The sequence below is a fragment of the Anomaloglossus baeobatrachus genome, chromosome 6 (genome assembly GCF_048569485.1).
Source record: "Anomaloglossus baeobatrachus isolate aAnoBae1 chromosome 6, aAnoBae1.hap1, whole genome shotgun sequence".
In the NCBI taxonomy this organism is placed as follows: Eukaryota; Metazoa; Chordata; class Amphibia; order Anura; family Aromobatidae; genus Anomaloglossus; species Anomaloglossus baeobatrachus.
This window is the reverse complement of record NC_134358.1, coordinates 238,489,830-238,502,691: the sequence shown is the minus strand read 5'-3', so window position 1 is coordinate 238,502,691 and position 12,862 is coordinate 238,489,830. Positions and strand designations below refer to the sequence as shown.

Sequence of the window (12,862 nt, the reverse complement as noted above, 5' to 3'; positions counted from 1 at the left end):
TCTGTGGGAGCTGTGGCCCACGAGAGCTGACCCTTGGGATTTTAGTAGGCACTTGCAGACGCCCTATCCCCCGCGTTGGGCTTCCGTCTCGCTCTATCTGGGCTGCTAGTGGGACAAGACTTTGAATCTTGTCCCCTGCTGGTTGATTGGAAAGATGCTTGCAGCTGTCCTCGCCCTAGGGTCCAGGTACCCTGACTGTGCATGGCCTCCAGATCAGATTCCCGCTGCCGGCGCCGGCGGGCTACAACCCTGCCCCGGTCCACTTAAGGTCTCCCACGACCAGATCTCCATTGCCTGTGGCCCTGCTCTGCCGTCTGCCACCTAGTCAGCTCAAGTAGTCCAGTAGTCCAGGAGCTACAACCCCAGACTACCACTTCACTCCTCTCACTTCCACTGTTCAAACTTAACTCTCGTGTTCCCTCCCCTTGACACCTCAGAACCCCTAGGTGGGCCAAGGAGGAGGAATCCCGCACCTGGAAGATGGATGCAGTTTTCTGTGACAACCTGATTTTGTCAGGGCATCACAGAAGCACTGCCATAGAGTGTTTTCTAAGAAAGAAGCACTGCCACAGAGAGCCATAGAGCATTCTCTGAGATAAGTACTGCCATAGAGAGCTATAGATTGTTCTCTATGAGAGAGGCACTGCCACAGAGAGCCATAGAGTGTTCTCTATGAGAGAGGCACTGACATAGAGAGCCATAGAATGTTCTCTATGAGAGGCACTGACGTAGAGAGCTATAGAGTGTTCTCTATGAGAGAGGCACTGACATAGAGACCATAGTGTTCTCTATGAGAGAGGCACTGACATAGAGAGCCATAGAGTGTTCTCTATGTGAGAGGCACTGATGTAGAGAGCTATAGAGTGTTCTCTATGTGAGAGGCACTGACATAGAGAGCCATAGAGTGTTCTCTATCAGAGAGGCACTGCCATAGAGATGCAGAGTGTTCTCTATGAGAGAGGCACTGACATAGCGAGCCATAGAGTGTTCTCTATGAGAGAGGCACTGCCATAATTATTAGGCAGCTACTTATCTCTCCACTAAACAGAAGGATCAGATAATAATAAATAAATTCCAACATTCCTATTCTATTCTCATGTCCCGCAACATAATTTGTCAGTGGACAGTTGGGAATATCAAATACACATGAGACGGTCGAAATCAGTGTTTTTGGATAACTTTTATCAATGGAGTATTATACAATTAATAATTATTATACAATTTTCATAGTAATCAATTAATTGTCTGTGTAAGGTACCCCCATGCGGCATCTTTTAAAGCAAGAGACAGCTTTTGCGTTCTTTGCCACTTCGGTTTATTAATACTGTATGGAACTCATAATTCCCAAATAGAGTGTATTCAAATCCTTTTTCTAAGCCAGAAAATCCATTGGGATTTAGAAAACAAAAGTCAATAAATGTATTTCAAGATAGAAAACGGAGAATAACTATTTTGGATGTACAGTCCCTGACAGAAGTGCTGTCGCTTATCCATGTTATGTAAATAAAAGCTTATAACCTGACTTTAAATTCATCCATTGGTTTTATAAATTACTCTTTTGAAAGCTGAAACCCTCCCAAATTTGGTTTAGGTTATGAAAATAAAGTTGCTTCAAAGCTGAAATATTGATCATTTAATGAACACATAAAGGTCAGATTTTGGCAAGACAAAAGTTTTGTCGCCTTGTCATATAATGCACCCAATCCTATTTTACATCCTCACTTGTGCTCACTAAATGATCGCTTAATTAGTGGGTGTATATAAAAACCCAGCACCCCAGACCTTCAGTTGAACTGCAACTTGACCCTCTGACAACATGCCAAAAATATACATAACATGGGTAAGCGACAGAACTTCTGTCAGGGAGTGTATTTGGTGCAAAAAAAGATCAATACTAATGCAATATATCTCTGTTTATTAGCAAAATGTATATACAAAACAATACATATACTGTAGTTTTATTTGCAGGACGGTTATGTACATAGTACGTTTTATACACATAAGCTTTATAAAGGGGATTCTTTTAATTTTGTGGTATTTTGTGCAAAGTGAAATAAAACGTTTTGTAAGATGGAACCACACAAAAAAAACAATAGACATCTAGCGACCAACTGTACCACATAATAATTTGCCTTTTCAATTTAGTTAACACTGTTTTTACTTTGTATATTATATTTTAACTTAAAGATCCTGTCAAAACCACAAACGACCAGGTTGCATCTCTGGACGATGTAGTGGCAGTAGCCATTGTGGCACTCTAAAACTTTCTGAAGAGCTAAGAAAGTTGTTTTGCCTTTAGTGAACTAAATGGCTGACTGTCTACTGGATTTCCAGAGGTTAACCATTTATCTGCTTAGTATCAAACTGAATCATCAAGGTCTACTTCCATAAATAATGCCAATTTACAAGGACGGTCCGCATTCATTGCCTGCCACTATTTTAGTACTCTGCATTTTCAAATCGGAAAGGCTGCCCGGAGAAACCATTGCCCATATATGTACCATATCGATAAGAGTCCGGGTTTTCCACCCTCTCCGGCTTTGTTGGGATTTGTGCTTGGTAGCCTAGAGCAGATTTGATAACGGTGAAATCGTCTTGCGCTTTCATGTCACCATACGCACCTTCTGATATGCTGTCTTGCATATGTGAATAGTTTTGCAGAGCTTTGACATCACATACATTGTCAGTATATTTAACCATGGGAGGTTTATAGGCTTGGTATGAGACCTTGGTGGTGGTTGTGATAACGGTTTGTAAGGCTGGAGATGGTGACCTTCCATATCGGCATGGGTACTCGGCATTGTAATAAGAGTGACCAGTATTTGGCTGAATTTGGGTATAGTCATTTCTGTCCACATATCCATTTTTGCAAAATATTTGCTTCCATCTATTGTGCTTACCAGAGCCATCATAACTCCTCTCATGTGCGTTGAGCATGCCAAGATTAGGCTGAGGACCATTTAACTGAATGCGATCATTATCTGGCAAACTTCCCACTGCCTCCTTATACAGTGGTGGGTATGAATTAGGGCTCATGTAGCTAGAGACATGGAAATCATAACCACATGGAGTTCTGGGCACATAGATTCGGTTAGAGCATTTTGAAAATGGGGCCACAGAATCCCCCTGATGTCCCACTGGATCATAGCTGTTTTTGTAGGGATCTGTATTCTGAAAAGCTGTGTAGTGTTGTGGTGGAAGGGGAAAGTTTCCGTCTGCAACTAGACTGAGTCGTTCTGATCCGTCCAAGCAAGACATGGGATGAGGAAAATGGCCACCACTATCATTGTATCTTCCCATCTGAAAAGAAGCAAAATAAAATGGCACACTTTAAAAAGTATTATAGATATGAAGTATATGGGCATAACGAGGATTGGAGGAGAACACAGAGAATACACTTATTAGAATGGGTGCTGCAGCTTCAATACAATAAGTGTTTTATCAGCAGGAGATTATTACTGCTGCACTAGGTTGTGTGTAAGGCAGTCCTGCTAAGCGGAGTAACCCTGCCCCTACCACTGATTTGTATTACTGACAATGTGCAGTGTACACAGATAGTTGCCAATCATGCATGTGAGCGGGGTTATACACAGATCACAGCATTCTAAGCACTGCTACATCTACAGCAGAGAAAACAGGGATGTTATCAAATTTATACCAAGCAGCCCAGTAAGTGACACATCGCTGGAATCAGGATCTCTGCCCCTACATTATGCTGGTTTCAGATTACATAGGAAAAACCTGCTGACTGATGTTATCATTGATCTGTCCCATGTATGTGCTTGGACTATTCTTCGCCTAAGGAGCCAGCCTCTTAGACACTGATTATTATGAATGACATACCCTACATCAACCATATGGAATTGTCTTCTGTTATTGGATTGAGCTGAAACCTGGCATGTGAATGTTTCAGGTGATTCTAGTATCCTGAGGAAGGCAATGCGAAATAGGCATGTACAAATCTTCAAACCAGTGGTGAAAGTGCAACATAGCATGGTATGGACAACATAAGGGACTTCATCCACATTATCCATTGGGTTCTGAGGCCAACAGAAGTGACGATGATCAAATCACAATGGGCTGGTTTGATGGGAGAAGGAACAAGTGAATTCTATCAGTTGTTCCTAGCTGTGTGGTGGTGGGGGCCAAGTAGCGCATGTTCAAAAATGTCTTTAATGGGTGAACAACCTAGTTATGATGGAAAACCGGTGACAGGTTCCCTTTAAAGGACATTGCGAAAAACATATATACATATATATATATATATATATACATATTTACATTATACACATTATATGTATATACCGTATATTAAATTTTTTATATATATATATATATATATATATATATATAAATAAAAATAATGTGTATGTATACTGTATGTACTGTATATATAAAAAATGTGTGTATGTGTGTATATAAATATATATATATATATATATATATATATATATAAGTCTACAGTAAATGGTACACAGCCTAGAATGATGCAGCAAACAGGTCCATCACACCTGAGTATACATAATATATTTTAGAGTGATTTGGAGACATTTGTGAATGTATTATTATTATCATTTCCAATATTAATCACAATAAGCAATGCCCAGCCGGCGTGGTTAATGAGCCGTCAGTCAGGTGCCATATAGGTTACTCCATGAAGCGAAACCTAAGTGTCCTACAGAGCTGCTCCGGAGAGCCATTTCCTCACCTCAGATTCCAGAAGCTTCTTTTTCTGTGACAGGTGAGAAGAAGACATTTGTCTTTTCACAGCACTTCGTCTGGCTTCTGTCTCTGATTTACTTTCTGGTCTTGGATGGTCATGAACTCCCTTTGCCTAAAAATAAATCATTAATTGTTATTATAGAGCAGATTACCAGTTTCACTAGAAAATAAGGATGGCGAGTGCATCTGGCTTTGGCTCATCAGGCTTGTGAGGTTGTTTTAGCAGGATAGGTTCTTCTGCATTCTTATTATTCAGCCATAACGAAGAATAGGAGAAGAAACTACACAAATCAATTTTAGCCATCACTCATTTCCCTGCCCTGCTGCATCAATCTCTGTATTGAAAAATTCAGTTAATTTGTTTATTTTTATTATCTTTTCATATTGTTATATAAAACATATTGTTTTATATTGTTTATTATTCTTTTTGTATTGTTTCTAATTGTGTGAACTTAGAAATTACCTGAAAGAAGATGGCTTTCCCATCCAGGCGCCAAAAATTAGTAACCGGATAACCACTGTGACCTCTGCAAGGGATGAGCTCCAGAGCAGAGCTGCAGTTACTGCACAGCTTTTCTGCAAAAAAAAGCACAAAAACAGATTATTATTGGGTTTTACCTACATTTACATTTAGACAGTTTTTCTTTGTATGTATGTTTGTTTGTTCAATAAATCATGCAACAGCAAAACATGTAGATAATAACATATAATAACTAAACAATTAAATTGCCTCAGTTATTTAATTTTAATATGTAAACACTTTTGAAATTGGTAATTAGAAAAATAATGCAGAAGTTATATACTGTATATAAATAAATAAATATATATATATATATATATATATATATATATATATATATATAGATATATATATAGCTATATATATAGCTATAGATAGATATATATATATATAGATGTGTATATATATATATATATATAGATATATATATAGATATATATATATATATCTATATATATATATATAAAGTAAAAATCAGACAAAAAAATAGAATTTAGTGTATTATTATTAGTACAACAATGGAGGTGAACATGTATTTATACTTTATCATGAACCTTAAAGAACATTCGCTGCCCCTAGGATGAGAGGTACGCCTTAAAATATACCGGGAAAGTAAGAATATTGTAGGTGTTAGTGTTTTCAGTGTATCTTGTTTTTATAAGCAAAGTCCGCTACATAAAAGTATAACATTATAACTCTTTCTTTTAAACTCTTTTTTTTTAGTGTTCATTATTATCATGAAGGAGACTGGATGATAGTAAATTAGTGTTATATACCCATCTGAATAAATACGTCCCATAATACTATGACAGCCTGGAAAGGAATGATAAACTAGACACTAATATTTTCTAATAATGGTTTTATTAATTGGTTAAATGTATAAATGCTACAAATATGAGATGTGTGTGATTTGGGGTTTGGGGGCTTTTGCAAAGCTTTGCTTTATTATGTTCTTAAATTTGGGACACGAAGATTCTATATTTTGTCATTCCTAATTGCAGGGTTTACGATTCATTTGGTATGGAAAATGTCTATTTTCAGCCCCCTCTAACTCAGATTTTTTGTTTTTTTAATTATGAGTAAAGACAATAAAGCACTAAAGTCTAATTACTTTCAGAACTTACGTCACCAGCATAAATCACAGACACTAATTAAGGCTATCTGTGCAAGATGAGTATTTAGATGCAGAAATTTCTGCACCAAATCTGCATCTTTTGGTAGAAAAAAACAGGCTTTTTTACATGTTTTTGGTTTTTTTGCATGCATTTTCTATGTATTCTGATGCTGAAAAACACTGAAAAAAAATCTGAAAGAATTGCCATACTGCAGATATATTTCTGCACCAAATCTGCAAGGGAAAAAAAGCAACATTTTAGAATTTTCTGCTGGCAGAAGGATAGGTATGCAGTTTTGTGACAAAATTGCACTAAAAAATGCATAAAAAGTGATAAAAACGCATTGTCTACACATACCCTATGTTCACACAGTGCGTTTTTGCTTTTATCTGCTGCAAAACCTGATCTCCTGGCAGTTAAAAAAACCCTTTTTTGCTGAGTTTTTGGTCTGTCATTTGCCTACAGTACATGTTTATATAAAGTTAGTTTTATTCACAAAACAGCAGTAAAAAAAACCCAGCTTGCTTTCAATGGTGAAAAAAGCTGCAAAAACGCTGAAAGAATTAACATGCTGCTTCTTTCAATTAGGAAAAAAAAGGTGTGTGTCTGTGTGTGTGAGATTTCTGGAATCTCATAGCTTTTGCTGGTACTGAAAAAAGCAGCTATTATTAACAGGTATTTGCATAAAATCAATTAAAAAAAAATCATGCAAACAAAAGCAGCAAAAACTCACTGTGTGAACATAGCCTAAAAATCAGATCTATATTCGGTAATTGGTAACGAACTATGCAGGTACAGTCAGGGAAGAGTGCAGTTCGCCATCATACAGCAGCATCACCCACACCATCTGCTCTAGTGACAATAGGAAGTCCTTGCTGAAAGTCACCACTGAGACCAGTAAACCCCAGAGTCCACTCAGTGGTTACACGATTAATAACCCTTTACTCACTCTGCTGCTTCTGCCTTGCTTTGTCGCAGATCGCAGGTCTGAGCTGCAGTCTCCCCCCATCTGGCAGTGTGCAGCCCCTGCTGCAGACCACGACCCCCAGACAGGACTTCTTCAGGATCTGACAGTTGTGGTTGTTGGTGTTCCTCATGGCCCAGCCGCTCAGGTGGCGCTGGGCATTCTTGTCCTCTCCATTGTATATGAATCTCACATAGCCATCTGTCCATTCCTGGAAGTTGTCAAACTGTTTTATGTCCTGAAATAGCAAAATGGGATCATTCATAGTAACAATACAACATGTAATAATAGAGTCGATATAAAGTATCACCAATGTCTTCTTCCTTGCCCAAAGCCATTAATCAGAAGGAACAGCATCGGAACATTGTATAAATGCAATATCCTCTCCTTCATGTCAGTTCTACTTTATTTATTAAATATAGAGAATACTAATAAGAAAAGACGACCTTCAGATTGTGCTTTACTGTATGGCTCTTGCTGTATCTGATGTAAGGAGATATATTATTAATATTAAATAACATGAGAAACTTAGGTAAGAACCAGACTATTATAATGCTGAATCTCAGCTACTATTCTGTATATATTGCTTCCCAAACTAGTTGAGATCTGCAGGTTTGTGTTCCAGGCTGATATATTAAGTTATTGCTCTGACATCACAAGCTGCAGACTAATTTTCCTCTTGCCCCAGCCGACAATTCCATATGACTGGAGGACTTGTGTCATGGGCATGTCTATTGATAGGAAAGAACTAAATGGTGAAGAAAACATAAAGCAAATATTATATACCAATCACGATAAAGGTCTGCAGATTATCCTCACCTATTCTGTACGATTTATGTTCTTGGCAACATTTCTGATGACTTCACAGAGTTTAAGCAGAAAGAATATTCTACAATATAATATTAGTAATAATCCTCCATAACTGAGAGTCTTCCACTATGTGCTGTGTGGAGGTGCAATATACTATTACTAATAATCCTCCATAACTGAGAGTCCTCCACTATGTGCTGTGTGGAGGTGCAATAAAATATTAGTAATAATCCTCCATAACTGAGAGTCCTCCACTATGTGCTGTGTGGAGGTGCAATATAAAATTAGCAAAAATCCTCCATAGCTGACAGTCCTCCACTATGTGCTGTGTGGAGGTGCAATATAATATTAGTAATAATCCTCCATAACTGAGAGTCCTCCACTATGTGCTGTGTGGAGGTGCAATAAAATATTAGTAATAATCCTCCATAACTGAGAGTCCTCCACTATGTGCTGTGTGGAGGTGCAATATAAAATTAGCAAAAATCCTCCATAGCTGACAGTCCTCCACTATGTGCTGTGTGGAGGTGCAATATAATATTAGTAATAATCCTCCATAACTGAGAGTCCTCCACTATGTGCTGTGTGGAGGTGCAATATAATATTAGTAATAATCCTCCATAACTGAGAGTCCTCCACTATGTGCTGTGTGGAGGTGCAAGATAATATTAGTAATAATCCTCCATAACTGAGAGTCATCCACTATGTGCTGTGTGGAGGTGCAATATAATATTAGTAATAATCCTCCATAACTGAGAGTCATCCACTATGTGCTGTGTGGAGGTGCAATATAATAATAGTAATAATCCTCCATAACTGAGAGTCCTCCACTATGTGCTGTGTGGAGGTGTTTGTTTGGGATGAAGATCTGTTTGGCAATAGATTAGCTGACAATTGAGAATGAACAGTCCAGTTCCAGCGATGACATATTCCCCATTGATCGCTCAGACTGGATGTTTGCTGAAGCTTTACTGAGTATACACTGGATTATAGCAGCAGGTAAAGCGCAAGTGTCACTGCCTGGACCGAGCTGAGGAAAGGAGCAAGATCCACTGCAACCTCATCAAGAGGGCTGGAAATAACATCTATAGGTACACTCTCCATCCATCCATCCATTACCTTTTATATCTATATATAATCAATCTATCAATCCATCTATCTATCTATGTATCTACATATCTCTATTATCTATCTATTTCCTATCTATCTATCTATCCATCTATCTATCCCTCTCTCTCGCTATCTTTCTATCTATTTCCTATCTATCTAGCCATCTATCTATCTTTCTATCTATCTATCTATCTATCTATCTATCCCTCTCTCTCTATCTATCTATCTCTCTATCTATATAGAGATAGATAGATCTATCTATCTATATCTATTTATGATCTATGTATCTATCTATTTATCTATCTATCTAATAATGAAGCAGCACAAAAAAAATAAATAACCAAAGCCTCCCGGACATATAGCCACCAGATATAATAAATTAAAAAGAGGCAGCACTCATAGACATTGCAAAAAAGCGTGTACTCTATTAGCCCATGTAGAGACGTTTCGGTACCTTCACAAGACCTTTCTTCAGCACCAACAAATCGCTCAGAGTTTCAGAACTTTACACACAGATATCTATCTATCTATCTATTTATCTATCCATCCATCCATCTATATATATATATATATATATATATATATATATATATATATATATATATATATATATATATATATACATATAGATAGATAGACCGAGTATATATATATATGTATATATATATATATATATATATATATATACTCATGTGTGTGTGTGTGTGTGTGTGTGTGTGTGTAGATTCATGTTAGTTGATATTCTGATGTAGTAGTTGACATATATATATATATATATATATATATATATATATATATATATATATATGTCAACTACTACATCAGTATATCAACTAGCATAAATCTAGTATAAAGCACCTACAGTTTTTGGACTAATTTCTTTTGGACAGGATCCGGTTTGGAGAGAATAGTTCTATTCTGGACACATATAATCCTGCTCATGTTTCAAGGTTTCCAGATATTTGTTGCACTTTTAGTGAAGATTCCCTGCACTGCTGGATACACCGGACATCTACTGTCATTTATAGACATGAAGTAAAGGCATCTGTGTGTGCAGATAAATACAGAGATCTGTAGGTGCTTTTATACTATTGCATATATTACTATAGTAATTAATACACTAAGTGCAGAGGATTTCACATGCAGATGTCTTTCTTTATTTGCTGTCCTTACACAATCTCATTGATTTTTAACCTATTTTTCATCGAAATTCTTCCCTCTAATTCAACCAAAACGAAGGTTGTTTAGGAAATCTCCAGGCAGCAAAAACCAGAATAACAGCCATGCAGCCACTTGTGAAGAGAATGTCTTGCCCTTGACTATGAGATCTATAACTATTAGTTACTTAGAAAAAGGCAAAATGTTGCAATCCGGCACCAAGGACTAAAAATCCAAACTTTATTCAAACGTCATTAACATTCAGCTTAAAGTAAAACAAGAGATCCAGGACATGAAAACCCGTTTCCGACAATACAGCCCAATACAGCCCAATACAGCCCCATACAGCCCCATACAGCCCAATACAGCCCAATACAGCCCCATACAGCCCAATACAGCCCCACTCATGCTCTTCTCTATTAGTTCTGTACACTTTGCTGGAAATCCCTAATGTATTTCAGTATGCGATCTCATTAATAGAACACTACGAAAATGCAATTTGTGGCTATTGGACAGATAATTAACTAAGATACATTTCTATGGGAGGTTCTAGAACTAATCATTATAAATCCATTGATGAGAATCCATTATATATCCACCACACATGATTATATCAGGCGACCTCAGCATTGTTTGCACCCAATCACTAATAATGCATTATATGGATACATCATATGGTTAGTAGAAGGTGCAGGTCTGCCAGAAAATCCATTACATACACTTCGCAGAGAATAACTTGTGTAAACATACCTACAAAAGATAACATCTAATTTTTCGAACCCAACAACAATCAATTATAATAATGTGTGTAAATTTGGAAAGGAGCACATGTCCTGAAAAACCCCCCAAATACATTCTATAGAAAACAGTCCAAATCTACTGCATGTACTCTGATTTCCCAAGGCTCTGGGGAGTATTAGCACTATAATCATTGTGTACTACATGTAGTGTTTACTAATTGTTCTATTCTCCAGCAATTAATATGTCATCCTTATTTACTGCAACGGTGCAGATTACTTCAAGGATAGATAGATAGATAGATAGATAGATAGATAGATAGATAGATAGATAGATACATAGATAGATAGAGGGATAGATGGATAGATAGAGGGATAGATAGATAGATAGATAATAGATAAATTAAATAGATAATGGATAGATAAGATAGATGATAGATAGATTATAGATAAATTAGATCGATGGATGGATGGATAGATAGATAGATAGATAGATAGAGGGGTAGATGATAGATAGATAGATAGAATAGATAGATAAGATACATAATAGATAGACATAAAGAAAGATAGATAGATTATAGATAAATTAGATAGATAATGGATAGATAGATAAATAGATAGATAAGATAAATGATAGATAGATAGATAGATAGATAAGATACATGATGAACAAAGACAGATAGATTATAGATAAATTAGCTAGATAGATGGATAGATAGATATATGATAGATAGATAGAGGGATAGATAGATGGATAGATAGATAAATAGATAGATGGATAGATAGATGATAGATAGAATAGATAATAGACAGATAGATGTAGATTATATATAAATTTATAGGCAGAACACTGAAAAAATAAAGTGCAAAATAATTAAGTTGTAAAAGCCCATGATGGCAACGTTTCGGTCCATAGTGTGACCCTTTCTCGAGCCCTGTTAGGATAGAGTTGGTAGATCCTACAGAGAGACAGATCTTTTCTACAATGTATGGCTTGCTCTACAGCTATCACTAATACATTTCTGCAGCTACACAGAAGCCATTGTCATTGATAATTAAATGCTCTTCTGTAAAGCTGTGAACAGGTTCTAAGAGGCTTCAGTTGTGGTGGTTGTTGTGTTTGCAGGCTGTGAAGCCGCATATGCCCCAGCTCTCCATGCATGCAGTGTGAAAGTATCTGTCAGGCTCTACTTCATGTAAAAGGACTGTTTGTAGACGCCGAGGCTTTGAACTTCTCCAGGTCCCAGGTTCCCAGCCCAGGGTAGGACACTGCTATCCAGATTTCCTACAGGAGGTTGTCAGTGCTGCACTCACCTGTGGGAGTTTGGGGTCATTGATGTCCCAGGTGAGTTTCATCCCATAAGAGCAGATACAGTCGGATTCATCGTACATGTCCCCAGACACTTTGGACATGGTCATTACAGTGATAGTTAATTCTCCTATGCGGAGGAAAGAGAATAAAATAATTAGTCACAAGGTATCAATTCCAAACACCTGCTCATAAGTTACATTTCTTCTATCAGTGAGCTACCGTTAGATCTTCTCCTTGGAGTCACATAGGATAAAGGTCCATCAAGGATGAAGAAATGCAGACAGTGGCAGGTGTAAATGGTCAGCGCTGTAAAGTGTGACTTACTATGTGTGGTCTGGATGAGTGATGAGCTGGGAGTCCTGTGGCCAGCAGAGTCAGGTACAGGTAGACTTCACTGTCCTGGTGCTCCCCCTC

General features: G+C 37.3%; 1 protein-coding gene across 1 annotated transcript; it reads right to left on the bottom strand.

Annotated features, from left to right (window-relative positions):
• Positions 1–2,439: 2,439 nt before the first annotated feature.
• On the bottom strand, positions 2,440–12,549 carry GCM2 (glial cells missing transcription factor 2). The gene is made up of 5 exons (XM_075316455.1): positions 12,451–12,549; positions 7,307–7,559; positions 5,186–5,298; positions 4,709–4,834; positions 2,440–3,300 (listed from the first exon to the last, which is right to left on the bottom strand). Exons 1-5 carry the CDS (start codon positions 12,547–12,549, stop codon positions 2,440–2,442), a joined length of 1,452 nt encoding a protein of 483 aa, XP_075172570.1.
• Positions 12,550–12,862: the final 313 nt, after the last annotated feature.